Source organism: Nycticebus coucang, chromosome 19, assembly GCF_027406575.1.
Source record: "Nycticebus coucang isolate mNycCou1 chromosome 19, mNycCou1.pri, whole genome shotgun sequence".
NCBI classification, from domain to species: Eukaryota; Metazoa; Chordata; class Mammalia; order Primates; family Lorisidae; genus Nycticebus; species Nycticebus coucang.
In genome coordinates, this window is record NC_069798.1 from 8810398 (window position 1) to 8837806 (window position 27409).

The window sequence follows — 27409 nt, forward strand, 5'->3', positions numbered from 1 at the left end:
ACACAGCAATTAGGAAGGTTGAGAACCATTGATATAGTTCATCCTCCTTTTGTTTTTCTTTTTCTTTTTCTTTTGTGATAGAGTCTCACTTTGTTGCCCTTGGTAGAGTGCCCTAGAGTCATAGCTCACAGCAACCTCAAACTCTTAGGCTCAAGAGATCCTCTTGCCTCAGCCTCCTGAGTAGCTGAGACTACAACAGGAACCTATCACAGCACCTGGCTATTTTTAGAGACAGGATCTCCCTCTTGCTCAGGCTGGCCTTGAACTCCTGAGCTCAGGCAATCCACCCACCTCAGCCTCCCAGAGTGCTAAGATTACAGGTGTGAGCCACTGCTCCCCGCTAGTTCATTGTTCCTGATCTTCAGAGAATTGAGATTGATTATAAGTAGAGGAGAAATTACTAATAAAAAGTCCACAACCTCATTGCAGAGAAGGTTGTTCTGTGTAGAAAAAGTACCATGTGCGTTCATACTGTGGTAGGAGCCTAGATGTGTGGCCAAGGAAGCTGAATCGGGAGACGCTGCCCAGCTGGCCAGGACATTGTCACCCTTTTGGGTTTACTCCTCTTTCAACCTTCTCTCATGAATTGCCCTCCCAAGAAGTACTTGCTTCCTTTAGATCTTCTTGTCCCTCCCTGCTCCCGTATCTCTTCTCTAACCACAGCTAGAGAAATCATTAGCACAAGTGTGACCCTGCCACTGTTTTGTTTAAATCCTTCTAACGAACCACCACCACCTGCAAAATACCTTTCCCCTAGAATGGCTCACCAAACACGTCTATGATTTGGCTCTAACCATACCCCTTGCTTAGGAATAGGTTCAGACGCAAGGGTCAAAACACAGAAGGCACAATGACAAGAGTTGTAGCCAACGTAAGGGTCTGTTTTCCTTCCGCATCAACAAAATGCAGAGGAATGTCCAGGGCTGGTGTGGCACTCCACTGTGGCCAGCACCTTTATCTCATGTTTCTGTCCTCCTCAAACTATAATTTCCTCCTCACGCTACAAGGTCATTCACTGCTCACCCAGCTCTCGGGGCTGCATTCTGGACAGCAATCTCACCTTAGAGATGTTTTCCAGAAATTGCATGTCATTTCCAATTATATCCCATTAGTCAGAATTAGTCATCTGTGCACACCTAGGGAGACTGGAGAACACAGTCATTATTTGGGGGCCGCTTTGTACTTTTCAACAAAGGATCTTTTATTCTCTCTTCAGCTGAATGTTATAACCTTGCATGGGCAAGCTGCAGGCAGGTGGACAGAAGCCAAAAAGGTGACTTGACTCTGAAAAGTTTCATGAAAATTTCCTCTTTCTGATGTCTCCCCAAACCATAAAACGGCTCTCTGTTTTCCCGAGCACTATCTACTTAAATTGTTTTTTCTAAAGCAAGTCATGATCGCCTGTCCTTGGAGAGTAAGACAGGGTGGAGGACGGGGGCCTTCAGAGCGCTTCTCTCCACACATAAAGAAACATCAAGAACGGTAGCTCTAAATAAAGACATGCATGGAAATCAAAATGATATAAGTATTTGCCAGCCTTGCAGGACTATTTTTCCCTTGTCAGCAACTTTGAATGTGTGGTTTGTTTTTTCCTTAGGTCTAATGAATTACCTACCTTGAGAATTTCCTTTGCAGTGCTTGATTATTCTTGCTTTAGTCATCATCTGGGCAGCAATGCTTCTGCTCCAGGTGTGGGAACTCTGGAAAAACAGTCAGCATCTCACCCTCTGAACTCATCTCATGGTCACCAATAAAGTTAACAAAATCTCCAAGCCAAAAACCGGGACAGATGGTCTAATGGTAACCTTGAACTTAAGAGGATGCAAACACTTAACTTTAAAGTCATGGTGAAATGAAACATCAGAGATAATACTGTAGTTGCAGAAATTCTCATGAGAGCCTCTTGACCACATTCTCCATCCTTGTTCAAAGAACATGCATAAAAGGCCATTTCCCTTCGTACTTTCAGAAATTGTTATGGTCACTTAAAATCTAATTGAGGGGCTAGTAGCTTCCTCCTCCAAGCATCATAGAGTGATAAGAATTGTTATTTCTTTTCTTCATGGCTAGGTCACATCCCTTTCTATCCATCATAAGCCCTTTGGCCATTAGGGCCTCACAGTATGTGTTTGGTGGTCTTTGTGGCAATAAGCAGATGAGGGATGCTCAGCTAATGCTTCCTAATAAAGCTGTAGGTCACAGCACAGGTGGGGGCAAGTGGGGCCCATGGATGCCACTTATAAACATTACTTAGGGTAAGGGGAAAAAAGTGAGAGAAAAGTCACTGTTAGAATGGAAGTTTAAGAATAAGGTAAGAGGAAAATGAGATAGAAGGAAAAGCAGATCTTACAGCAGTGTCCATCCTTTGTCAACAGTATTAAGATTTTAGGTCACAGAGGAAAACAATCAAAGTTTGTTTTCCAAGTTTCCAAGTAGAAAACAATCAAAAAACATGAAGGAAATTGCTGAGAAAGTAGAAAGTCCATTTCTTTCTTTTATAATCACAAATTGACCTGTTTTCAATCTAAAATGATAAGAAGGCAGAAGACAGTATAAGAACTTTTTATCGAAAGGGCCAGACTATTAAGTCATTTATTTGGCCTTGACCAGCAAAACAAATTGAGCATTTAAAAATGTTTATTGGCATTTTTATGAGCTCATTTGCTTACATGGCAGAGGAAAAAAAAGATCAAGATGTCAATATCCCTTTTACAGGTACTAAGGAAAGAAGGAGGAAAGTTAACTTAATTATTCTTGATGAAATTTGTTACTCTCTGAGAAAATATAGGTGCTTGTCATTAGGCTGAAAATAGCCTACTTAAATTTTAGTAAAAATCACAGTGTGAATGTCTGATTTATAGAAATCATCATTGGTTACATCATTTGACTTAATTCATCATTAGTGGCCATAAAAAGGCTCTTCATTTGCTCTACTTGTCCTCAGGTAACATCACCTTACATGAAATACTGCTCACATATTAAAGATAATTAAGTACTGAATATCTGATTAAAATAATCTTGTACATTTTGAAGTAAATATGTATAATTCATGTTTTTAGCTCTTGCCAGTTTCATATTTTATGTAGCAGAAAATATCTACCCAAAACCCAGCTGCTTCAGGAAGAAATTTTGAAGCATTATCCCATATTATTTTATACATTAAGAGTCTATTATGTGTAATCACAAGATTTATTATGTGATTATAATCTTAATGAATCATCATTTTTGTTTTTTATTTTTTAAGTTCATATTTTAGAGGCAAAAATACCTTCAGTGGGACCTGGTTTATAGAGGGAGACTTCCTAATGATATGATTTTTTCCATCACATTAGTTTGTGCCACAGTTTTGCTAAAATGCAAATATTTAACCCTCTTAAATCCTTCCTTGCCACAACCTACTCTTGGAATCACAACTTCATGCAAAGTAGTCCCAAGGTTTTTTGTTTGTTTATTTGTTTTTTGAGACAGAGTCTCCCTCTGTTGCCCTGGCTAGAGTATGCCCTGGCATCATAGCTCAGAGCAACGTCAAACTCTTGGGCTCAAGGGATCCTCTTACCTCAGCCTCCCAAGTTGCTGGGACTACAAGCACCCTCCACAATGCCTGGCTAGTCTTTCTAGTTTTAGTAGAGATGGGGTCTTTCTCACTCAGGCTGGTCTTGAATTCCTGAGCTCAAGGGATCCACCCACCTTGGCCTCTGAGAGTGCTAAGATTACAGGCATGAGCCACTGCATCCAGCTGGTTTTCATTTTCATTAGGCTCTTTACAGTGGACAAGTACTCACCTATAGGTTTTTCCTGATCCACAGGTATCTTAAGTCCTGAGTTCCTTTTTGTTGCTTCAGGTATCAGGTTCTCTTTCCCCACCAGGAAGCTCATCTCCTGTCTAGGCGTCCTGTGGTCATCAGGTCAGGCACACTCCCAGACTTTAATGTCCAGGCAAGTAGAACTACAAAAGTTGGGATAGTCTTCAGTGGGTTGTGGAGAGTCCCAGGTTGAAAGCAAATGGGTACAGAAGGAGTGTTGCCTGCTGGCTTGCTGCCTTGGGCTGAACACCACTGGTCCCTAGAATACCCATGGAATGGTCCCCCTAGATTCTTGGGCAGCCTTTCCTGGCCTTGCACAGCCCTTCCATGAAGTTGTGTTTTCACTGAACAGATGCTACTTGAGTCACAGTATGAACCACTTTGGGAAAGTTTGCATTACTGCATTAAGTCACCGAAAAAATATTTGAGTTCCCACTATCAACTGGGATGGCACTTTGCTAGGTACAGGGTGAGTGAAACTTAGTCTCCACCCTCAAGGAGCCCATAATTGAGTAGATGAACCAACTTCAAATGACTCCACTGATTAAAAAATCCCAACAGTTGTCTCGAATGGTGAATCCAGATGCTGGCAGACAGAATGAAGAAAAGAGCTTCATGAAACATAGGTGAAGTCTGTCAACATTGTCATGAGCTCAGACACAGTATGTCCCATGGAATAGGCAAGAGCTGACCTCTCAAAAGCCATGTCTTTCTTCATGAGGCCAAGAGGACTGTCTTATTTTGTTTTGTTTTTTAATTAAACCATTTATCACTCCCTCTCTGAATGTCTGAAATGACATTTGTGTATTTTGGAAAGTCACGTTGGCTTTTCAGGACACCTCTTAATATGACAATTTTTGTCTTATGAGAAGCTTTAATAAAAAATCAGGCCGTCAGTAGGAACTTAGCCAGGTGCTTGTTCTAACACTGTGGTAGAGTCAAAAGAAAATACTCGGTCCTGGTGAGATAGTGGTCCCTGTTCCTAAGGCTTGGGGAAGATCGGGTCTTGGAAATAGACTGAGTTATCCCCACGTGAAATTTTCAGGACTGACATCTCTTGGAGACTGAGCTGAATGGTAGTTTAGAATCCTTCATGCACATCCCCAGGAACTTTCAAAGGGCCTTACCTTTGGTCATTTTGCATCACCTGTGAACATTTGACAAGAAATCTTAAAGCAGGATAAGGAGACACATGAGCCTCAGATTAGCCAGTTCAAACTCATTTGTTCCTCTTCTGGTCTCATTTTGTTTAGAGGAAGCTCTTGACCCTGGAATGTCAGAAGTACAAGGGCAAGTCTGGACATGGTGGCTCACACCTGCAATCCTCGAACTTTGGGAGGGCAAGGAGAGAGCATAGCTTGAGGCCAGGAGTTCAAAACCAGTCCAAGCAACATAGACCCCCTATCTCTACAAAACATAGGAAAATTAGCCAGGTGTGGTACCTGTAGTCTCAGCTACTTGGCAGCTGAGGTGGAGGGATCACGTGAGCCCAGGAGTTTGGGGCTGCAGTGAGCTACGATGACGCCTCTGCACTCTAGCCTAGGCAGCAGAGTACCACCCCGTCTCAAAAAGAAAAGAAGAGAAATACACGGGCAGATTTTCCCTCCATCTCTGATTTGCTGTACCTTACCTTGTTTAGTTCTGGCTAACCCAGGGGGATTGTTTGTGTGCTGCATCTGTTTCCAGAATTCTAAAGGGAAACCGTGTAGCAGAAAACAGGATAAAGCCTAAAGAGGGAGGATGCCACCGGCTCCCCTAACTCATCTTGCTCTTCTACTCACATTTTCATTCACATGTTTGGAGCACTTACTGACATGGTTTGGTCCTGAGTAGGGGGACTTAATGGTGTCTCAGAGGCCAGCCAGCCTGCAAGGAACTTAAACTGGAAGAATTCTTGTAGGAACTATTCTGTAGGTTCTGGAAGGCACAAAAGGGGAACGAATTCTCTCTGCCAGTGGTCTCAGCAAGGGCTTCTCAAGGGAATGAGCCCTTCTCAGGTGCTGTCTTTAACAAGTCACATGTAGTAGAGAATAAAAGCAAAGAAGCCAGGGCAAGATGTATCCAATTATTAAATCACAGAGGAAGCGGGAATTGCTCTTTCAAACATTTTTTTTTTAATTTTGGCATTTTTTATAGTTTCCTCTTCCAAGTTTTCTAGCTTTCCCCCCTGCCTTTTCTCCCTTTAGGCTTCGGAGTCAGCTTTCCCACCCTACAGAGCTCTTTTAAGACACAGTAATAAGTTCTTCTTCTGCCAGGAAAGGAACACAGCAGTAAATAGCACTTTCAAAAGCAAGCAAGTATCTGCTTTCCAAGGAAAGTATTAACGATTTCCCCCCCTCCTCTTCATTCTCCCAGGTTTTTGCCCAAGACGGGTCTGGAACCTAACTCCTGGGGGTCCATGACCCCCGCGGTTGCCTCCCATCAGCGATGAAAGGGTTATCGGGCAGCCGCAGCCATCACCACGGGGTCACCTGTGACTCCACCTGTGACTCGCTGTCGCACCACTCAGACCGCAAGCCGTACCTGCTGAGCCCGGTGGAGCACCACCCCGCGGACCACCCTTACTACACGCAGCGCAACTCCTTCCAGGCCGAGTGCTTGGGCCCCTTCAGCGACCCGCTGGCCAGCAGCACCTTCCCCCGCAGGCACTACACCTCGCAGCAGGAGCTGAAGGACGAGTGCGCCCTGGTGCCCCGCACCCTGGCCGCCAAGGCGAACCGCATCCCAGCCAACCTGCTGGACCAGTTCGAGCGGCAGCTGCCCCTGCACCGTGATGGCTACCACACGCTGCAGTACAAGCGCACGGCCTTGGAGCACCGCAGCGACAGCCCCGGCCGCATCAGGCACCTGGTGCACTCGGTGCAGAAGCTCTTCACCAAGTCGCATTCCCTGGAGGGGCCGTCCAAGGGCAGCGTCAACGGGGGCAAGGCCAGCCCAGACGAGTCGCAGACGGTGAGATACGGCAAGCGCAGCAAGAGCAAGGAGCGGCGCGCCGAGCCCAAGGCACGCGCCAACGCCTCCCCGGGCTGGTGGAGCTCGGACGACAACCTCGACGGCGACATGTGCATCTACCACGCGCCCTCGGCCGTGATGACCATGGGCCGCTGCCCCGACCGCTCGGCCTCGCAGTACTTCATGGAGGCCTACAACACCATCAGCGAGCAGGCGGTCAAGGCCTCCCGGAGTAACAACGATGTCAAGTGCTCCACCTGCTCCAACCTGCCGGTCAACCTGGATGCCCCGCTCCTGAAGAAGAGCGCCTGGTCCTCCACACTGACCGTGAGCAGAGCCCGGGAGGTTTACCAGAAAGCCTCGGTCAACATGGACCAGGCCATGGTGAAGTCCGAGTCGTGTCAGCAAGAACGTTCCTGCCAGTACCTGCAGGTACCATTTCTATCAATTGGTGGATGCTTAGAAAAAGCCCCTGGCTTAAGGGTCTGCCGTTCCCCTGGGGTTCTTATCTTGGGTCTACCATGAATCGTCTGTGTAAACTGAGCAAATGATCTAGCATTTCTGTGCCTAAGTGTTCCCATTAGAAAAACGCAAGGAAATAAACGCTACCAAGTTCACTCAGTTATCTTAAGATGCTAGACACACAAGCGCTTTGAAAAGCGCTCCCACGTGAAGGCAAAGGATTATTAACAGCCTGTGTTTCTCTTTTGTCTGAGGGATCATGGGATGGAGAAGGAGAGGAAAGGGAGTCTACCCAGAAGGTTTAAATAAATCCACCTTTCTGTTCTTTTTTTTTCAAAAGTAAACAGTGAACTTTTAAATTTTTGAAAGCATTTCATTGGATTTATTGTTTCATTTTTTTCATTTCAAAATCCTGGCCTGAAGATATTAGTTTGAACCCAGTGACGGTCATCACCTTCACCTTCTCTAACCACACCCCCAGCTGAGCCCCACTCCCAGTCTAACTCCTAACTCCTGGGGGGTCCATGATCCCCGCGGTTGCCTCCCATCAGCGATGAAAGGGTTATCGGGCAGCCGCAGCCATCACCACGGGGTCACCTGTGACTCCACCTGTGACTCGCTGTCGCACCACTCACACCGCAAGCCGTACCTGCTGAGCCCGATGCGGCTTGAAATGAAAAAAAATGAAACAATAAATCCAATGAAATGCTTTCCAAAATCAGAATGAGCCCTGACCCCTGAGGAGGTGGAGAACAAGCCAGTTTGGGGACCTTACAAGCACAGCTGCAGAGACCCAAGACATGGGAGAAGAGGAGGAAAGAGAGGGATTGGAGAAGTAAAATACAATTACTGTCAGCGTGTAGATCCTACACTTGCTCTACAGACCCGAAGCAGGCTGCCCTGCCCCCTCCGCTGTCTCTGCATACTTTCCCCATTACCCTCTAGATCACCCAAACCAGCTGACACCTCCATGAAGATACAGAGAAAGTCTTTTCCCTCCCTCATTGCTGTAGTATTGTAATTTTTCCCAAGACACAATCTTCTACAATAATGACCTTCACCTTTTCATAAAAGTAGGACATATCCATCCCCATTTCTCAGTCCTATCTTAAGAAAATACAAGGAAAAAATTCTTTGGTGGAGAAATTTATCTTTTTGCTCCCCGGGGAGTGCCTCCACCAAGCCCTGAGAATACTCCAAGCTGGCAGTCCCCTGGCAAGGGCAATGCTAGAGCCCCTGACTGAAGTTTGGAAGAAGCCACCAGCATGTGGCTAGATTCACAAACAACACATAATTACATGGTCAGTATTTCCCATGGAAGGTGGTATTGCCTAAAAATTTCCTCTTTTTTTTTTTTTATTGAATCATAGCTGTGTACATTAATACAATCATGAAGTACAATGTGCTGGTTTTATATACAATTTAAAATATTTTCATCAAACTAGTTAACATAGCTTTCACGGCATTTTCTTAGTTATTGTGTTGAGACATTTATATTCTACATTTAGTAAATTTCCCATGTACCCTTGTAAGATGCACCATAGGTGTGGTCCCACCAATTACCCTCCCTCCACCTAAAAATCTCCTCTTATGGTTACTAAAGGCATTAATAAGTTATCAAAAGCTGTAATAATTTTAAAGCTAAAAAGGGATCAATTAACCCACTTACCACATGAGAAAGCAGACTCAAAGAAAGGTAAATGTACTGGGTTACACTGTTAACACATGCAGAGGTGGGACTAGAACCCAGTCTCTTAATTTATATAAATGACGATTATAAGGGTTCTAATTGAAAGCTCTAGAAATTCTGTAAGCACATAAAGCTCATCACTGCTGAAAGTATTTTGATAAGGATCATCTGTCTTGAAGAAAGGATGAGTAAGGAGATGGAAGCGCCAGAGCAGGACGCATTTTGTCTGCGAAGGATCTATGACTAGCAGCAAAAACAAAACAATTTTTTTTAACCCTGCACTTAAATACATAGTGGTGAGATTAGGTAAGTAGCAGATGCTTTAAAGAAGGGTGCTGTATATGGATTTAGTAACAGTCTTTGTTCATAATGAAATTTTTTCATTATGATTGTATAATTGCCTACATTCTTCCTACCTTAAATTCATTTTTCTTTACTTTTATATTTTTTGAAGTCAAATCTCAAGTAGCAGTGAAAAGTGGGAAGATATGGAAAGAAAGAGGAAAACTGATAATTGAAAATCTACTCTGTACTAAATGCTGTAGGAATGTTTTCATGTTTGTTAGTTCATCTAATCTTCATAATAAATCATGAGATTATGGATGTGATAATACTACATTTTTATAAGAAAGGAAACTGAGGCTTAGAAACATCGGCTGATTGAAAGCCCCATGACCTGGGAGTTGTGGGACTGAGATTTAGACTTAGATCTGTTTGATGACAAGGTCTTTCTAATATGCCCCAGCACAGTTGCAAAGTCAAGGGCATGAAAATGAACAAGAAGAAAATAAAATCTTTAAAGTAGACATACGATTATTAAAGTTCTTCCATAAAATGAAAATGAAATCTTAAAGATTTAACTATAGGATTTAGCAGAGTAGCATTATTATATTTCATATTATAAAGACTTGGAAATTTTATTTTCAAGCTATATGCCTTCTTTAAGCCAGCTTCTTTTTAGTGAAATAGTTGAGGCTTACAGAAAGGTATAAAGAAAAAACTAAAATGAAACAAGCACCCATTTTATATATCAACCAACCAAAGAAATAAAACATTAATTGTAATGGATCACACACGTACTTTCTTCAATCCCATTTAACGTCCCTTCTTCCCCAGAGTAATTGCTAATCTGACTTTAATAGCCAAAGCTCCTTTGTTTTTAATTCTGAAATTACTGAAAGCTGGAAAAAAAAATGAATGCTTTCTAGCCTGCATTGGGCAATAATTATCCCTGTACCCAGCTAGTTCAACTGTTTAAATATAAACTGAACTCTAAGTCACATCTTATTTAATAGGTATTGACATTTATTAAGTCTGCATTCTATGCAAGGCTTTCAAACTAAAAGAAAAAAAACATTCTGTATTACAACACAGGGGGTAGTATGTTGGTCAATTAACTAAATGTAGAACAGTGTGCTCTTCCCAGTGAGTTGCTGAAGCTGAAGAAATCCTGTAAAGGGAGAGAAGAAAGAGTTGTACACTCCCTTGGGGAAGGAGGACAATAGAAAAATCTCCTGAGAACTGGGTTCCTGCTCATTGCTTCTAGGAAAAGGAGAGGGTCTCTGCCATGCTGTGGAACCTCTGCTCAGAAAGATAGTGTGAACCAACTCCAGCCAGCTCCCGTGGAATAATTTCATACATAAACTTGTTCTTCAAAGCAAATTCGGGAAAATAGAGAGGGTTTCTTTGCCATTGTTTTCTTCAGTGATACTGCCTTAATTGCCAGCTAATATTGAAGCTGGATTTACAAATGTGTTTAACTTCAACATCACAAGGTTTAGTGGGCAAAGCACTGTCCCTATTTACCACTAACTAGTGACTTGACATTTCAGCCCTTTGGCCCTTTCTTCTGCTATAGAAAATAGGCACTTGGGCTAGAAGATCTGTGATCGCAGTCCACAATTAGAAATTTGTAAGTTAAAAAAAAAAAAGAAAAAAAGAAATTTGTAAGTTACATATGTCAGAGTACTGATTAGAGCAATTTTGGAGAGTTGAAAGGCCTGGGACTCATTTGACAAATGCCTAAAAGTAGATGTTTTTCAAATGTCATCTAACTGGCTCTTTAAACCTTTAGGGCAGTGGTTCTCAAACTTCCTAATGCCGCTATGTATTTTCATTGTTACAAAGGGTTGCAACCCGCAGTTGAGAACCACGGCTCTAGAGGCATTTTACAGTTGAAGAAACTGAGATTTAGGGACCGAGGTTAAGTAACTTGCCCAAGGACACATGGCTAGTATCTGGCAACACAGTGGGTCCAGACTGATTTGTCTGCCTAAAAGGTTTGTATTCTTTCCATTTACCATGTCCAACCTCTATCTTCACCAAATACAAAGTGGAGATAGAAAGCAAAGTATATCAGACATCCCGTATGTGCCAGAGCCGTAAGTGTCTCATTTAGTACTTAAAACAACATTGTCAAGTATTACTATTTACTTTACTTTTATAGACAACAAAACTGAGGCACAAAAGATTTAATCATTTGCCTAGAAACACATAGATTATAAGTGGAAAAGCTAACACGAAGTCTGTCTGACTCCAAATATGCTTCAGAAATAAAAATAAATGCATGCTTTTATTACTTGATTCATTCTATAGCAATTTGCATGTGTGCATTTGACCCCAAATCTGTGCATGGACTTGACGTGGATATGAAATCAGACTGGCAACAGAAAGACTGATTATGTCCCTAATTTAACTCAGGACCAACAAGGATTAAATTAATATTCATCAATAATAGAATATAAGTACTAGCAAATTTCTGATTCTCTCATTGTAGAATTATCACTTAGAATTAATTTAAGTCATTGCCATGATTCCATAGAAAATCGTGGATCTATGGAAGTCTGTCGGTATTTAGTCTCTGCCTGGCATTGATTTAGAAATCAAATATTATAGCTTGAAATCATTACAAGTTTTGGTGAATACAGTCAATTGGTGATATGTGCTCACTCACAAGCTGTTTGTAGTTTAAAAAAAAAAGATTCCCTTTTTTTCCAATATTGTTATTTTTAAATGTCAAGAATCAGATGTCTGCTGTTTAGAACTATTGTACCACTGCCAGTGACTGTCTGTATTAGGGTTGGGAGCAGGAACATGGATTTGAAGACATTAAAACTGTTTAATTCTCAGTTGAGATGTGGTTGGCTCTTATACATTTGGAATAAGGCATTTATGGCACATCTCAGGGTAAGTGCTTAATAGTTAAATAAATACCATAGGAAGAGGTTCAGAGATGGAGTAAAAGGTGGTTTTTGTTGTTGTTTTATTTTTTGCTTTATAAAAGCAGAAATCTTGATTCTGTATTTGCCTCTTTATGCAAACGTTATGTATTAAGTGACTGGCATTTAAAGCCATTCAGAAGAGCAAGATTTTAGATTTCCAACTGTTAAACTAAAAGAAAAATCCCTTCAAATCGTGTATTTTGCATTCACCCAGCAGCAGAAACAGGAAAAGGGAAACAAAACGCTCTCCGGTAGAAGTAGAGAGAGAGAGAGAGAGAGAGAGGGATAGAGAGACAGCAAGACCGGGAAAGAAAGCACTTCCAGAGATGAAATTTTAGGAGAGCAAAATGATCGACCTTTTTAAGGCTGAGTGGGTTTCTTCAGTCTGTGTGCAAGTTTCAAGAAATGGAAGGACTGACCAGGTTTGGGTATTACTCTTTTATTACTTTGTATTTGATGACAATGTGTTGTTGTTGATCTGGGTGTTTTTTGTGGTGGGAGAAGGAAGGATTTGTGATTTTATTTCTCCTCTAAATAATGGCTAGTGAGACTGAAAGAGCTAACGAACTAATGTCTATACAATGGTAAAAAAAAAAAATAGGTTGAGACATCAGATACCTACAAGGCTGTGTCTCCACTGAGGCTTCATAAAATCTTTAACTGGCACACAATCTCCCGATCTGCTAGGTTCTGTTAGAGGACATTAGGTGGCTGGTGATTGAAATGTGATCGGTCATTTTCCAGGATAAGAATCCTGAATACTTACTGTTCCTTTGCAAAATTAAAATTTCTGGGTGATTGCTCTTTTTTTTGCAGGAGGGTGTGTGTGGGGGGGTGTCTGTTATTTAAATAAGGCTCCACAAAATATCACTAAGGAAGCATTCATAGCAAGCATGAACACAGGAATTTTTAATACAGGTATTATTTTTCAAAATTCTGTTCAAGATTATTTCTGTATTTCCCCAGGGGGAGTTTTCTTCCCCTAGCTGAGTTAGTTTTTCCTTCCTCTTGTGTTAAAATAGTTTAAACTCTACGAATTCCGTGCAGGCTCCTTTGCATGAAATTTATGAAAATGTTGAACAATTTCTGCTAATGACTTCGGCTGCTGCCGTGTTTTCTTGCTGTCTTTTTTCTTAAAACTCCACCGACCACATTAATTGATGATTTTCTTTATTCTTAATTTAAATTGCCTTAATAATCCAGCAAGTGAATGTCAGGGTTTGTGAATGCATTTCCTATTTGGTTTACACATTCTTCGCCCTGTTTTTCACTGATCTTAGGAGAGCTGTGCCTCTTCATTGATAGGAAGATGACATGACTTGTACCAGGTGCTAATGTTGAATGTGGAAACAGTGATTAACAGCAGATTCCTAGTGACTCTCTCTCTCTCTCTCTTTTTCTCTCTCTCACATTCTCTATAATTCTCACTATCACCTATATCCAATTAATGGAGGGAAAAAGACAGTTGACAAAACACGACAGAAAACAGGGTCCAGAAGGACTCAGCAGCAGGACAGAGAAGATCGAAACTAATAGAAGAAAGCTCTCTTAGAAGTTGTTAAAGACACTATCATTTCTGGCTTTCAGTTTCGTTGTTTTAAAGATTCTCAGCAACACCAAAAGTGCTTGATTATCCACCGTCAGACACTTCTATATGTGACGTATACTTTCTGATCTCACAAGATTCTGATCCACTAATGGAAGGTATAGTATTGGTTCATGGCGAGTTAGAGAAAAACTCACCTTGATCTCAGTGGCCAGTTTACTTTCTCCATTTTTCTTGGAGGACAGTTGGCTTGATTGCAAATTAAAGGCAGTTAATCATTCACCATTCTTCAAGAGAAAGATCCATCCATAATCTCTGGCCCATTTGAGATCACAGCATACTATGACTTTACACAGTGATTTGTGAATGCTAGAATGCATTGTTTTTTTTGTTTCAGGGTTCTAAGGGACCTCTAAGGTATATAGGCAATATTGCCAACCTGATTTTGATTTGTGATAAGATTGTGTTTTTCACTATTTTGGTTTTAGGTTCAAAGGTAACAATTTTTCTTAGTGAATTATTGCACAGGGAGAATTATTTTATTTTGTTAAGGTTCTTTTGTTAAACACTTATTTCAGTGTTTTTCTAATTCTTAGACTGGAATTACAGTAAACAAGTGCATTAATTATTTTTGCAAGGAAGATTTATTTATATTCGAACTAGTCCTTTCTTTTTTTGACCAAAAGGTAATGATATAAAGAATTAGTGTTACACAAATAAGCAGAAACAAAGGAGAAAATGTAGTGTAAGGAAAGGCATATAATTTAACCCTCTTGTTAATTTTGACCAAATTCTTACTTTTACTATGTTGTCATTCTTTTCTGTCACATAGAGTACTCACATGATCGAGGGAAGACTCTCCTAATTCTCTGATCTTTCATTGTTTTTTCTCTGATCTTTTAAATGTAAGAATATGTAGGACTATCATTAAAAACCTTTTTTTTATTCGCTAAAGTTTATTAATATGCCTTGCTTTGTTTTCAGTTCTAAGATAAGGAGACCTCTATTTACATTTGCAAATGAGTTGTCAAGATAGATAGGTCTTTTCTTTTCTATACATTAGGTCACTAGTCTCTGGGACTGAGAGTTTCTACTCATTGTTCTCACAGAATTAGAAAACTTCCCACAAAACATCGGCCTTTTTACTTCACAGACCATTCTGTGCAGTAGAATCCCATGAGCCTGGGGCTACTGTATGCCAGGGGTATGTGTACAGGTGCAAATACACCCTTTATCTGCACAGGCCTTCCTGTAATCATCCTTCTAAAATATGCACAGCATCGATGCTGTCTTTGATCTCTGATCCATGAAATCTTCTCCATTTTCAATGCATCACTTCACAAAGTCCATAGAAGAGGACTGACTAGGAAGTAGAGAAACAAATTTTTCACAGACCTTAGTAGGAAATGTATAACCTCGCTTTTCCAGTGATTATATGGAACTTCAGCTCCAGCCATTAGTGTAGACTAGTTAGGGATATCCTGCTTCCCTGGTGTGAAAACAGAGAAGGTTTAGTCCCTTCAATGCAAAGAGAACTGTTAACCCAACAACTGTTAAAGGAAATGACTTTTGCTCCTCTAATTTTTTTAAATACAATTATTAAATACCTGTAGGATTCTCTAATGCCTTCAAGACTCTAAAATCTTAAGGTGTCTAATTATAGAAGCAGGCAAGGGTTCTCCTCCACCCCCAAAAATGGCAGTTTTAGAATTACAGAATGTCCTCAGTGGAAAGTATAGTTTCCCGTTCACTGTAATGTGGACACTGCATCTTCCTACCTACTTTTTGTCTAATAATCACCTTATAAAAGAAGACTTTAAAAATATTTAATCCAATTTACTCTCTTGAAAAGTAAGAAAATAAGCCCTAAGGAAATACCTGGACCAGGTCAGTCGTCTCGTCAGCTGATAGGCACTAGCCAGCTGGCTGCTGGGCTGCCAGGGCAGTTCTGCTGCTGTTACAGCCTAAGCTGTGAAAACCTTTAAGGTTCTTTTCAAAGGCCAGCTCATCCATTCTCACAACATCCTTCTAAGGCAGTGAGGCCAGGACACAAGGAGGTAAAAGGAAAAAAGAGACTAGAACAGATCTGAAAGTTAGATTTGAAGCAAGTTTGCAGCTCAGATGTCTCATCAAAAGTAAAAATATTAAAGAATTATTACTTGGAATTTATAATCCTGTGGTTTCAAAGGTAGGGGAGTTTCTTTAAATTCTTAAAAAAAATTTCACCTGTTATGGATGAGTCCTCCCTGCGTGGCAGTGGTTTCATTATGAGTAAGCCGTGTCACAACATGTCACAACAGAGAACAGGTGGGGCAGAACTGGTTCATGCTGGGATATGTGACATCTGGGTCCGGCCTTCAGAGCCCTGGGTCTGGATTTTGAAGTGTCTTGCCAGTACCTTGTACTCTCTCAAGAGCCAACATCCTTATTTCCCTTTCCTAGGATAAAATTTAACATAGTTGTGACCATATTTTCAACGACCAAATTGAACGTACATATTACATGCAATGCAGGACAGCATGTATTGTGACAACGTGACCATGAAACCAAAGATGTTAAATCGGGGCAACCAAGGGCTACAGGCTAATCTCTTGGTTATTAGATCCAATACTAAAAAGTAAACGATTGGGAATATCTATCTCTAATGTAGGAAATGCTGTGTGGAACATTATAAAGCAGCGAGGTAATATTGTATGTGTGCTTGTGTAGAATCACATATGTGTACAGCCACTTGCTCTATCAGTGAGTATTTACAAGCACCTTAACTTTATGTGCACAAATCACGTTGTGAGTGTCTATAAAATGAGGATTTGGGGTATCAACTCAAAAGATTCTCATTTCACAGATATGGGATGATTCGGATAGAGATCAGTCCACTTTAAAGAAGCCAATTCTAGGGAATTCTAAAGTTGAATTTTTCATTTTATTTACTGAAGGGGGCAGTAGAGCATAATAGATGAATATACGGGGTCCAGTGGTCTGACTACCAGCTCTGCTTCAAGGCTGACTTCCTGCCCGACTTTGGGTTCCCTCTACTCCTCCATATCTGTCTATAAAATGGGTGTGATGATAGGATGGTGTTTGCTTCAGGTCTTGGAAAAAAAGCTTCATTTCACATTTGAAATACATGAAACATATACGGTGACAATGTTTTGAGTTTATAGATCCTCAAATGTTAGCATGCTTTATCTCATCCCCGTGGGTTCTGTGTACCGTCCCACTGTTCTCTGTATATTTTGCATGGTCTAATTTCCATTAAACAAAGGTTGGGGTGAACCTGTCTGATTCTTTGGTGAAGGAAAGCCCCCTCCCGAGGCAGGATGCAGCCTATCTTACTCACCATGTAGATGTGAGGCTTCCTCGCCCCGTGTACCAACTCAACACATAAGCCTTGTGTCTGAAGGTGAAGGGATCACATAGGATCAACCTTCTGATGGCTCAGCCTCTGGGGTCAGATTTTCCTGTGATTCGATATTGGCTGATGGAACACTGTTCTTGCATCTTCTTCAAGCTAGTGTATTCATACCAAAAAAAAAAAAAAAACCTGCTTCTTTTGAATACCTTAATTTTGTTAAGAGCCTACTGCCTTATTCCAAACCGTTTTGTTAAGTCAACAGGACAAGTTTAATTTAACAGTGACGGCTAGGGGGCTTGTGTACAAGAGAACTCTGTCCACCCTTCCTTTATTGGCTTCGGAGAACCATGTCCTCTAAGGAAGGTCTCCACCCTGGCAACTTGCCAGAGGTGACCAGAGGTCACAGGCCATCACTCTTCTCTGTTCATGCCCTAAGTCCCTTACAAATCGTCCCTGTGCTCTGAAGCCAGGTATGTCGTTCTTAAAGACGGCAGATATTCAAAAGAGCAAGTGAACAGGGAAATTGGATCTCTCTCGGGACCTCTTCAAACCAGGAAAGCAGAAATTTTTTCTGTTGGCCCTCTGGCTGTTGACAGTCTAAAGATGTCCCACCCTACCTGCTTCCCTCCTGTCACCCAAACTATGAAAACAAAACCCATCAGAATCCACAGGAAGAGAGGGCTCCGCTTAACAAAATTATGTCTCTCAATTAGGAAAACTTGAACAGATAGACTTGCCATTTTTTAGTTATAAAAGTGGAAATTGGCGAAGATAAAGATGCTCCTCTAGGCCCAGTGGGGCCTTGTCAGGTCACCCAGGACCTGCAGTCCACACAGAATGCCATCTGCTCTTCTGTGTTCTGCCATGGGTGGCATCCATCTGGCTGGCACCCCCTTCAGCAGTAAATAATATGGAGAGAGGCGTTTATCCAACACTTTTCCTTTTAAAGTCCCTTAAAGGATCCCAGCTACCTGTAATCCTTGGGAAAATTATGTCCCTTTTTCTCCCCTCCTTAGCTGTAAAAGTTTAGCTGCCTTATCTGTAACTCAGGGGGTGCTAGTGAAAGTTTCATTTGTTTGAAAATGAAATCTGAGCTTTCTGAAAATGCCTCTCATGTAGAATCATTCCCCCATCACACTCCTCCAACTTTCTAGTTGATTTTAGATAGTTTCCTGTTCTCCCACCTCTTGGAAATATTCCATGGCACGCTGAGCAGACACTTTTAGTCAAAAACGCCTATAAATAGCTGATTTTCCTGCTTACTGCCTTCTCTCTGAGGCTTTCACAAAGGAGGTGAAACAAATCCACCAGAAACAAGAGCGCTCTGTGAGCGGTGTATGGTGAGGCTTATGAAAAATCAGATCCATAGGCCGAAAATTACCGTGTAGGTCGCTTTGCCATATCTGACCTAGGCGATCACCGCGCGGAAAAAGCACCATTGCATTTCATGCCAGATGATCTCATGAACTGAACAATCATTCAAAAGCGACTCCTCTGAACTGTCATGCTTCTTTAAAGATATGTATAATACTTGGACTTTCAGGCTGCTTTAAAAAACATTCCAAAACCAACTGTTATTCATTTATTAGATTCCACTTGTAAACTGAGAAACCCAATTCCTGGAGCTATTCCAGGATGGGGAATTTGGAGCTCGCTCCCCATTTCTCCCCAAGGAGCTCCTCTCACGGAGCTCTTCCTGACCCCAGGTCTCCCCATTGGCAACACCCCCCAATCTCCCAGAGCAGGACAGGGCTTCCCCTCGAAGACGGCACCTGTGCTGGGCAAGACCTTCAAGTCTTCTGTCGCTGACCTCGCTGCTGCCAACCTTAGAAATCAAATACGTGCGGCCAGTACGCCTCCCCCTCGTCTTCTTCCCCACCCTCACCCACCTTAGCAAGAGAGAGCTGAGCTCAGCAGTCCTCCCCCTGCCCTTCCTCCTTCTCTCTCTTCTTTGCCCTTGTTTTCTAGGTAGCCACTTTATACATCTGGAAGGGAAGATGGGTCCCAAACTATCAGTTTACAGATGAGGAACCGGAAGTCTGGAGAGGTTAGCTGGCCTCCCCACCCCTCTTCACCTTACTCAGAGACAGCACCTGAGCACCTCTGACCCCACTGGTTGGTGATTCACAGTCACAGCTACAGGGCAGGACTCCGAATATTCTCAGGATGTTCTGTTCCAGCCCCCAACCCCTGCCTTCCTGGCTCTAGTCTCCTGGTCCAGTTTGGTGGGGCCCACACCTGCTCTACTGCTGAAGTTTCTGAAGAGTGTACCTAATTATGCCTTACTTATTAAGAGAGACATGTCTGGTCATTGGAAGCAGATATCTGAAGGAGCTCAAAACGTCCCTTAGCTTTTTATACTTTTTAATCATCAAAGTCTGGTTCCAAATAAAGCAAAATATGTAAAAATAGTTTAAAACAGAACCGCTTACATTGATGCAAATATGGAAGGTTTCTAATCCCCTTCCCAAGGCCAAGTTTTCCACAATTTGAAAACTGCTGCCCATTCCTTCCCAATAATCAATCTAAGCTAAGAAAGAGTTTAATGATCTAACTCTCTGCATCCAATCTTGATAAATCAGATAGATCAGAAAATCCTGATAAAACCCCCCAGAATATTGGGTAGCTGTCCCGAGCATGGTGAGTTATGTGTGCCAAGCTTGGTGAGTTTGATTAGCAGCAGCAGCTATGCTGGGCCTCATTACAAAGATAACAGTTGGCTGGCACGGTGGCTCATGCCTGTAATCCTAGTATGCTGGGAGGGCAGGGAGGGAGGATGACTTAAAGCCAGGAGTTCAAGATCATCCTGAGCAACGTAGCAAGACCCCATCTCTCCAAAATATTTAAAAATTATCCAGATGGGTGGTCCACACTTGTAGTCTTGGTGACTCAGGAGGCTGAGCCAGGAGGATCACTTCAGCCCAGGAGTTTGAAGTTGCAGTGAGCTATGAGCTCACTCCCCAGAGAGAGACCCTGCCTCACAAAAACAAAAAAAAACAGCAGTTGATCATGGCGCTTCAACAGCTCCTGGCTCACTCAAGCTATACAATCATTTTGGGGTTTTAAGCTCTCTAACAAATACATTTTATTAAGCACCTTCATACAATTTTTAAGCTCTTTAACAAATAAATTTTGTTAAGCACCTTCATACAATTTTTCTCAGCTGTGACCCCAAAAGAGGAATTGACTTTTGTAAGAACACACAGGCCTTTCAATTCCCAGTCTAGCACTCTTCCCACGGCACCATACAGAACATCTTTAATAATAACAGGAAGGGGCGGTGATGACAGAGGGTGGGGAGGAAGGGAAGGAGAGGGAGAAGAGCTGCAGCTTACTGAGAAAGTTCTACGGGCCTGCGCTCGACATAGAGGATTCTTACACTGTCTTTATTTCACGAAATTTCTGGGACAAAGCTGTTCTGGCCCTCATTTTGTAAGAAAATTAAATTTGCTCAAGATTATAATGTCAGCAAATGACACAACTGAGATTTAAACCTGGTCATCTGATTCCAAAATCTGTTCACTTTCTACCAGGTCATGCTGCCTCTGCTTTGTAAATATTTCCTTTGATCTTCTTTTGACAGGTTTTTTAATGAGAATTTATTTCTATAATAATTTTTTTTTTAAAGATTTAACTATGATACAATTAAGTTTATGGGGGGGAAGCAGAAAGAGGGATGGAGGGAGGAGGGTGGGGCCTTAGTGTGTGTCACACTTTATGGGGGCAAGACATGATTGCAAGAGGGACTTTACCTAACAATTGCAATCAGTGTAACTGGCTTATTGTACCCTCAATGAATCCCCAACAATAAAAAAAAAAAAAAAAAAAGATTTAACTATGATTTAGTAACAGGTTCACCTGTATGATTAAGTGTAAACCTAAATCTAGTTTGGAAAGTAGCCATGTCTGAAAATAAGCTCTCTGTGATTTATTTGCAAAGTTAGATGTAAAAGGTTAGATTGTAATAGGACTATATTATTTCACATATATGCATAACTCAACTTATGAAAGAACCATTGATAAAGGCTCTTTTGTTTATTTGTTTGTTAGTTTGTTTCAATAAGACAAAATACTATTGATTCCATCAGTCAGCCAATCTGATTGTAGTTGCAACATTGTTCATAACACTATCAGCCGAATAAACAGTCTGCCCATTATTTAATATCCTTTTGCTTGATTTAATTTGGGGATGTATGGTAATTTTACTGAAATGATGAGGAAGTAAACTAGAATCTCCAACCCATTTCCTCTATAAGGTAGTGTGACTTCATATTTTTTTAAGTTCTTTTGGAGACCAGATAATTATCTCTCAGTGTATTGTGAACAAGCATTCTGCTTGCTCGATGAGCTTTGTATATCCCAGAATGTTAACTAAATGTTTAAGAAATTCATCAGTTTTACCCTTTGTTAAATTATTAGTCCAGGTTTGAAGAATAATATATGTTTCCCTAATGGTCTACCCTTAGAATACCTCCTAATTACCTATGAATCTGAATTAGTGAGTCATATAATATCCAATGTGGAGCAGTTGTGGATGCCAGCATAGAGGTGGCTGTAAGTATCCAATTTAAAAAAAAAAAATGCTGTTAGGGACTGTCAGTAGAGTTTAAACTAAATCCCTATAATAGATAACAACACAGAATGGTCAGATTTTTTAAATTCTCCAGGATAAAGGTGACATACTCAGTTATGAACTTAGAAGCCAATGCAATCTTTATTATCCTACTTTTTTTTTATTTTTCCTGTTATACATGTATCCTACTGCAGATACTTCAGTGTTTTAACAAACCCTTGTTTAAATGCTCTCTGCTCATTGTTCAAGCCCACATGAAATTAATATAATGGATATAATTCTTAATCTGTTCCACAGCTTCCGTTTTCTCTTGGTTCAATATTTTATAAAATACCCCATGCATAATAATGAAATATTAATTATTCACTTAACAGGGACTTGAAAGGAAAGCATTCTCTAAAATTAAACTATGCCAGTTTGATCTCATTTATGTTTTTGCAGGTGCTATTAGATGAATGGATGAGGAGACTGTATGTAGCATTGTATGTCTTAGCTTCAACTGGCCGTGAATGCACCTGTCGCACGTAGTCCCTTTGAGTTATCTGGTCCCAGAGCATATAATGAAGGTTTCTGTTAAGTGATTTAATAACACTGCCATTTTCAATGAGTCTTTTATTCAACCAACATCAATTTAGCAGCTGTTTGACCCAGACTGAACTCAGGAGGAACTGACTATGTAAAAACGGGAACAGGAAAGACCAGCTTGGGGGAAGGAAAAGAACAGATGGGTTGCTGACCACTCAGCTCGTGGGAATAAGTAAATAAAGGACAGGATTCATTCTCTAGAAGACAAGACAATATGGAACACTTTTTCCCCAATGTACTCAAATTTCCAAAAGATGGAGGATCTTGTTTAGACCGGAGGTCAAGCCAAAACAATTTAATCCCTGGGCAGTATTTCTAAGGGTAATTAATGGTGTGAGCCAAAGAAAAGAGCAGGGGAAGATTCCCCAGAGGAGGAAGGGAGGCACTAGGCTGCTGGCCCCAGAGGCACTGGGACTGGAGAAGAAATCAAGGCAGACAGCATGGCTTGCACTGTGGGAGGGAAGGCACCCTCAGGTGCGTGTCACACCCCGTGCTCAGCGTCAGCACCAGCCTGCAGGATGGAATCGCATGAATTCTGGCAATGGCAGTAGCAACAGGGCCCCCCAGAGAATTTAGACGCAGCTGAGGCTGTCCAGAAAGACCCAAACATTCACAGGTGTGAAGAGCAGAGCTGGCAAGTTGGGAGCTAACTCCAGAGAACAACAAATGGGTTTATTATTATACCAAAGCCTAACTGTATGGCCAGGCGATAACGCCTGAGGATATAGCTATTAGGAAGATTTGTCTAACAAAGGCATCAGACCCCAAATAAAGTGAAGAAGTTTCTTATTATTAAAAATGTGTAATGAGAGACTAGATACACATCTCAGGGATAAGGCAAAAAACATTTCCCTATTTGCTGAAATGAGGGCAGATGACCCTTTGGGTTCCTTTTAAATCAGACATCCTAGTTCTGTGCTATCTGACGTAGCAGCCACTAACCATATGTGGCTATTTCAATTTCACTGAGTTAAAGTGAAAGAAAAATTAAAATTCAGCTCTTCAGTCACAGTAGCCACATTTCTTGTAGTCAATAATCACATCTTTCATTTTTTCACACAAAGTTTTCACACAAAGTTTTATGAGGCTATCTTGCGCTAGTTCAGTGGTTCTAAACCTTCCTAATGCTGTGACCCTTTAATACAGTTCCTGTGGGTCACAACCCACAAGTTGAGAACCGCTGCTCTAGTTGTTTGTATTAACTTCTGGCAGATTTGGGCTTTGCCATAAAAAGTTACTAACCTGTTGTGATGTCCCAGTGGTTGGAGGTGCCGACCTGGCTGGTGGTTTTCTGTGTCACGTGGGGACAGGGAGCACAGTAAGGTGGGGGTTGCCCTACTAGAATGCCTGTTTCTCACCGTGTGGCCTTAAACAAATCACCCAATTGCTCAAAACTTCCTTGGTTTTCAAAAACAGTTATCCTGTGGTGTCGTTTTGAGAAGTCAATTATATGAAGTACCTTGTTCTCAATGAGTACAACCAACTTTTCATTAGAAACACGAAGACTAACTAGCCTGGGAATTTGCCAGATTCTCACCCACCGTTTGTGAGTCACTGGTTAGGTGTCGGCCACTGTGCTGGGCACGTTGTGTGTGGCGCGTGCACTCGGCCCCCCCATCCTGCCGTGTCCCTCCTGCTGGGGCCTCCTCTGCCCCTACTATGTATATCCATCAGGGACCAGGCAGTCCCTGGGCCAGTATTTCCATTCACACTGTAAGCACTGGGCAGTGGTTGCTGACCTTCTGTCTCAGTCAGAGTAGCATTTACCTGTGACTATCTTCCTCGTTTAAGAACAAGTGCAAAACTTTTCTCTTCCTCACATTTATTTGTAAAATACAATGTTCTGGAACCTTTAGGAGCCGCATCCGGGTGCAAATGGATTCAGAAGGTGGCAGTGCACTGTAATACCTGCTATAGCCCATCCTACAGCTGGGGCCCCGCAGACAGGTCTTCTTGCCTGGCCCCAGACAGGAGCAGTTGGCTTGTTACTGGAGAACTCCCAGCCACCCTACATGCTTCTGCCTTTGGCCAAAGGGAAGGAACTTTCTAGATAGGCCCCTGCAGTGTTCATTATGAGTTACCCAGGGCAGTGTTTTACTTTAACCCTGTTCCCTGAGATAGATGAGTCTCACACCTTTCAATTGCACACTGAAAAATTAATGGTATCAATTTGGTGGTGGGGGATGGGTCATGTGAGACTTGAGCATGTCGTTTTCTCAATTGCAAATTTAGATAATAGTAATAATCAGGAAGGATTTTTTTTAAAGTCTTCTGTTTTACAGGAACTGGGATTACCAAAAGCAGGCTGTCTGGCCTCATTCGTTTACTCACCAAACTTCAAGCTGTATTTTCTCATACTGCTTTCTGAAACCAAAAGCTCCTTGGCCATTTCTGAGGCCTGGAAAGAGAGAGATTGCTTTAGCCTAACAAGACAGACAAATGCTTCAAACACTGCTGAGGTGGGATTCCCAAACGTGGACCCTCAGAGGGAGACAGGCTAGGGGACTAGACAGCCTAGTCACAGAACTTATGAGATTGCACATTTGACTGCCTCAGAAAAGCCCCTTTAGTGGAGGTAGAGGGCAGGGTAGGGACTTTGCGAAGAAAATCTAGTGCAGAAAGGGAGGTCATACCCATGCATGTAAATCAAGTGTTCTTAATTGAGGTTATGAACCCTTAGGGCCTATAAAAGTGTGGACTTTACGAGATCAGCGAACTCCTAAAATTATATAAAAATTGGGGCTGGAGCGTGAGGCTCATTTTGCTGGGAAGAAAAGTTAATAGGTTTTTGTCATGTCACTAGCAAGTTTAAATTATGATATTTTCAAAAGTAGGTAGTTTTCTCCTTCAGCATGTAAAATTGATGACTTTCTTCTTCCTTAAAATAATAGTTAATTTGAACCCTTAGAATAATCTGAAGAATGCAAAGTTTTTAAAGAATTATCATTGCAGAGGAATATTAGCTGAAATTAATAGATCCTCTGTTGGGTTTTATCCTATGACAGAGTAAAAATTATAATAGGATTTATTGTAAGGGAACATTTCCAGGTTATCAATTCAACTTCAGTAAAAAAAAAAAAATGAAGATATGTTTTACACAAGGTTGAAGTTGATGAGAAAGAGGAGGAATTCAAAGATTCATAAAACAGTCCTTACTCTCAAAAAGTCTATAGTTTCTTTGAAGACATTAAATAGATAAATATAGTCATACAAGGCAAAGCCAGAAGAAGCAGAAAGATATCTCAACAAAGAATTTGAGGGCTTATAGGAAAGAGAATGAAACGTGGGTTTTAGGTAAGGAAGAACAGCATCTCCAAAGCTTTTGCAGCATTGCTGTGGGAGCACATGGAGAGAGGTTTCCAATAGCATTTTCTGCTACAGCCTGTCCCTCAGCAGGTGCCACACAGACAGGGCATTGTTTGTTAATCCCTAGATAATTCAGCCCTGTATTCCGCCAGGCCTTAACATGTCCTTTTTGCCATCAAACATAACAAATCCATGGCCATGACACCAGGGGGCAGAGATCACGGGAGACAATGTTCCATCTACCACAATGGACAGACTCATGGACAGAGTCGCTATGGATGGTCAATTACTGAGCACTTCACCTTCATGGAAAGCCGTGCAGCTCAAAGGCCATGAAATTAATTCTGGAAAGAGCCAGTACGGTTTTCGTGCCAGAAAGCTGTGTTCAAATCCTGTATTTTACTCTCTATGCAACTTTGAATGAGTTATTTAATCTCTCTCTGCTTTGGTCTTCTCCTCTGTAAGGTAGAGATAATACAAATACCTATGACATAAGATTGTCAAAGGGATTCAAGAAAAAGGCACAGAACAATGTCTGCAAAGAGAACATTACATAATGCTATTATTATTACTATTAAGCCTGAAGACAGAGCAGGAGCAGTGTGAACAGATTTGAAAGACTTTGAAGACGTTACTATTAGAGATCAACAATTTCATTTATTCAGGTTTTTGTGCAAATGAAATCCTACATGACTAAATTGGTGTTAGTTTCCTATTGCTGCTGTAATGAATTTTCCACAAATTTCGTGGCTTAGCACAACACAAATGTATTCTAGTACAGTTCTGGAGGTTAGAAGTTTCAAGGAGCTAAAAATAAAAACATTAGCAGGGCTGTATTCCTTCTGGAGCCTGTAAGGGAGAGTTCCTTGCCTCGCCTTTTGAACACCTGGCCCCTGCCTCCATCTCCAAAGCCAGCAGCTGCACCATGCTGAGTTCACATCTCCCTCTCTGACTTTTGTTTTCTCACTTACAAAGGTCCTTGGGACCACTTGCTAATGCAGGATAGTCTCCTTATCTCAAGACCACCAATTTAATCACATCTGGAAAGTCCTTTTTGCTGTGCAAAGTAATATATTCACAGATTCCATGGATGGAGACATGAGCATCTTTGGGGAGCTATAATTCTGCCTACCACAGAATCTACTGTCTAATACATGATATATTTTTCAAACCTAAGCCCATTATCTTAAGCTCAATGTGAAAAGTGTGTGAAATGAATACCCAGTATGTACCAGCTACGTGAAATCATTGTATACACGTGTTGGTCCCTGGACACCTTGGGCATGTGGAGATGAAACAGACCACCAATTTCTGAATTCGTTGGATTATTTTAAAAGAATTCTGTTCTAAAATAGTTTGGTCACATCTCCATTCAAATCACTATTTCTACCCAGACCACGTGCGAATGGATAGTCATTTAGATACTGTACCCTATACAGTCATTCACTAGATTAACATTGATTTTGATTTGCAGTTAACTTTTCAGCTTGTGTTAAATATTGCCATCTGCTCTAACATCTCTTCCTACTTAAAATATACCTATATCCTCCATGCAGGAAAAAAAAATCTCTGAAGTTTTATTGGTGTCTCTTCTTGAAACCTGAGCATTCAATGGCTTCATTGGCCACTTTTCTTCCTACCTTTGAGATGCTAACCTCAGTGCTCCTTTCTTGTGAGATGCTGTATCCTCTAAGGCTTGTCATGTGTGAAAACTCAGTTAGTGAGCTTTTTAGAGCAGAGAGATCTTACTCCAGACAATGTTGAGTTTATTAGGTCTAGTGTCCTCTTTGCCTATGAGTTTCATATTTTCATTTGAAATTTTTGTTATTCTCTTTACAGTAAACACCAGTAAAACACCCATTCTTCATATCACTTGAATGCCCTTCCAGTATCTATAAATGTAAATATATATATAT

The 27409-nt window shown here is 41.3% G+C and overlaps 1 protein-coding gene across 16 annotated transcripts in view; it reads left to right on the forward strand.

Annotated features, from left to right (window-relative positions):
* The window catches only part of DLGAP1 (DLG associated protein 1), an 866993-nt gene that overhangs the window by 489833 nt on the left and 349751 nt on the right, over positions 1-27409 (forward strand). For 4 of the 16 annotated variants that reach the window (XM_053571473.1, XM_053571476.1, XM_053571474.1 and 1 more), the window contains exon 4: positions 6159-7187. In XM_053571473.1, coding sequence (XP_053427448.1) covers positions 6231-7187 — 957 coding nt within the window. In that variant the 5' untranslated portion in view covers positions 6159-6230. Of the gene's footprint in view, positions 1-6158; positions 7188-11945; positions 12094-12407; positions 12557-27409 lie in introns of those variants that run through there. The other 12 variants (XM_053571478.1, XM_053571481.1, XM_053571486.1 and 9 more) reach the window with 5 other exon arrangements.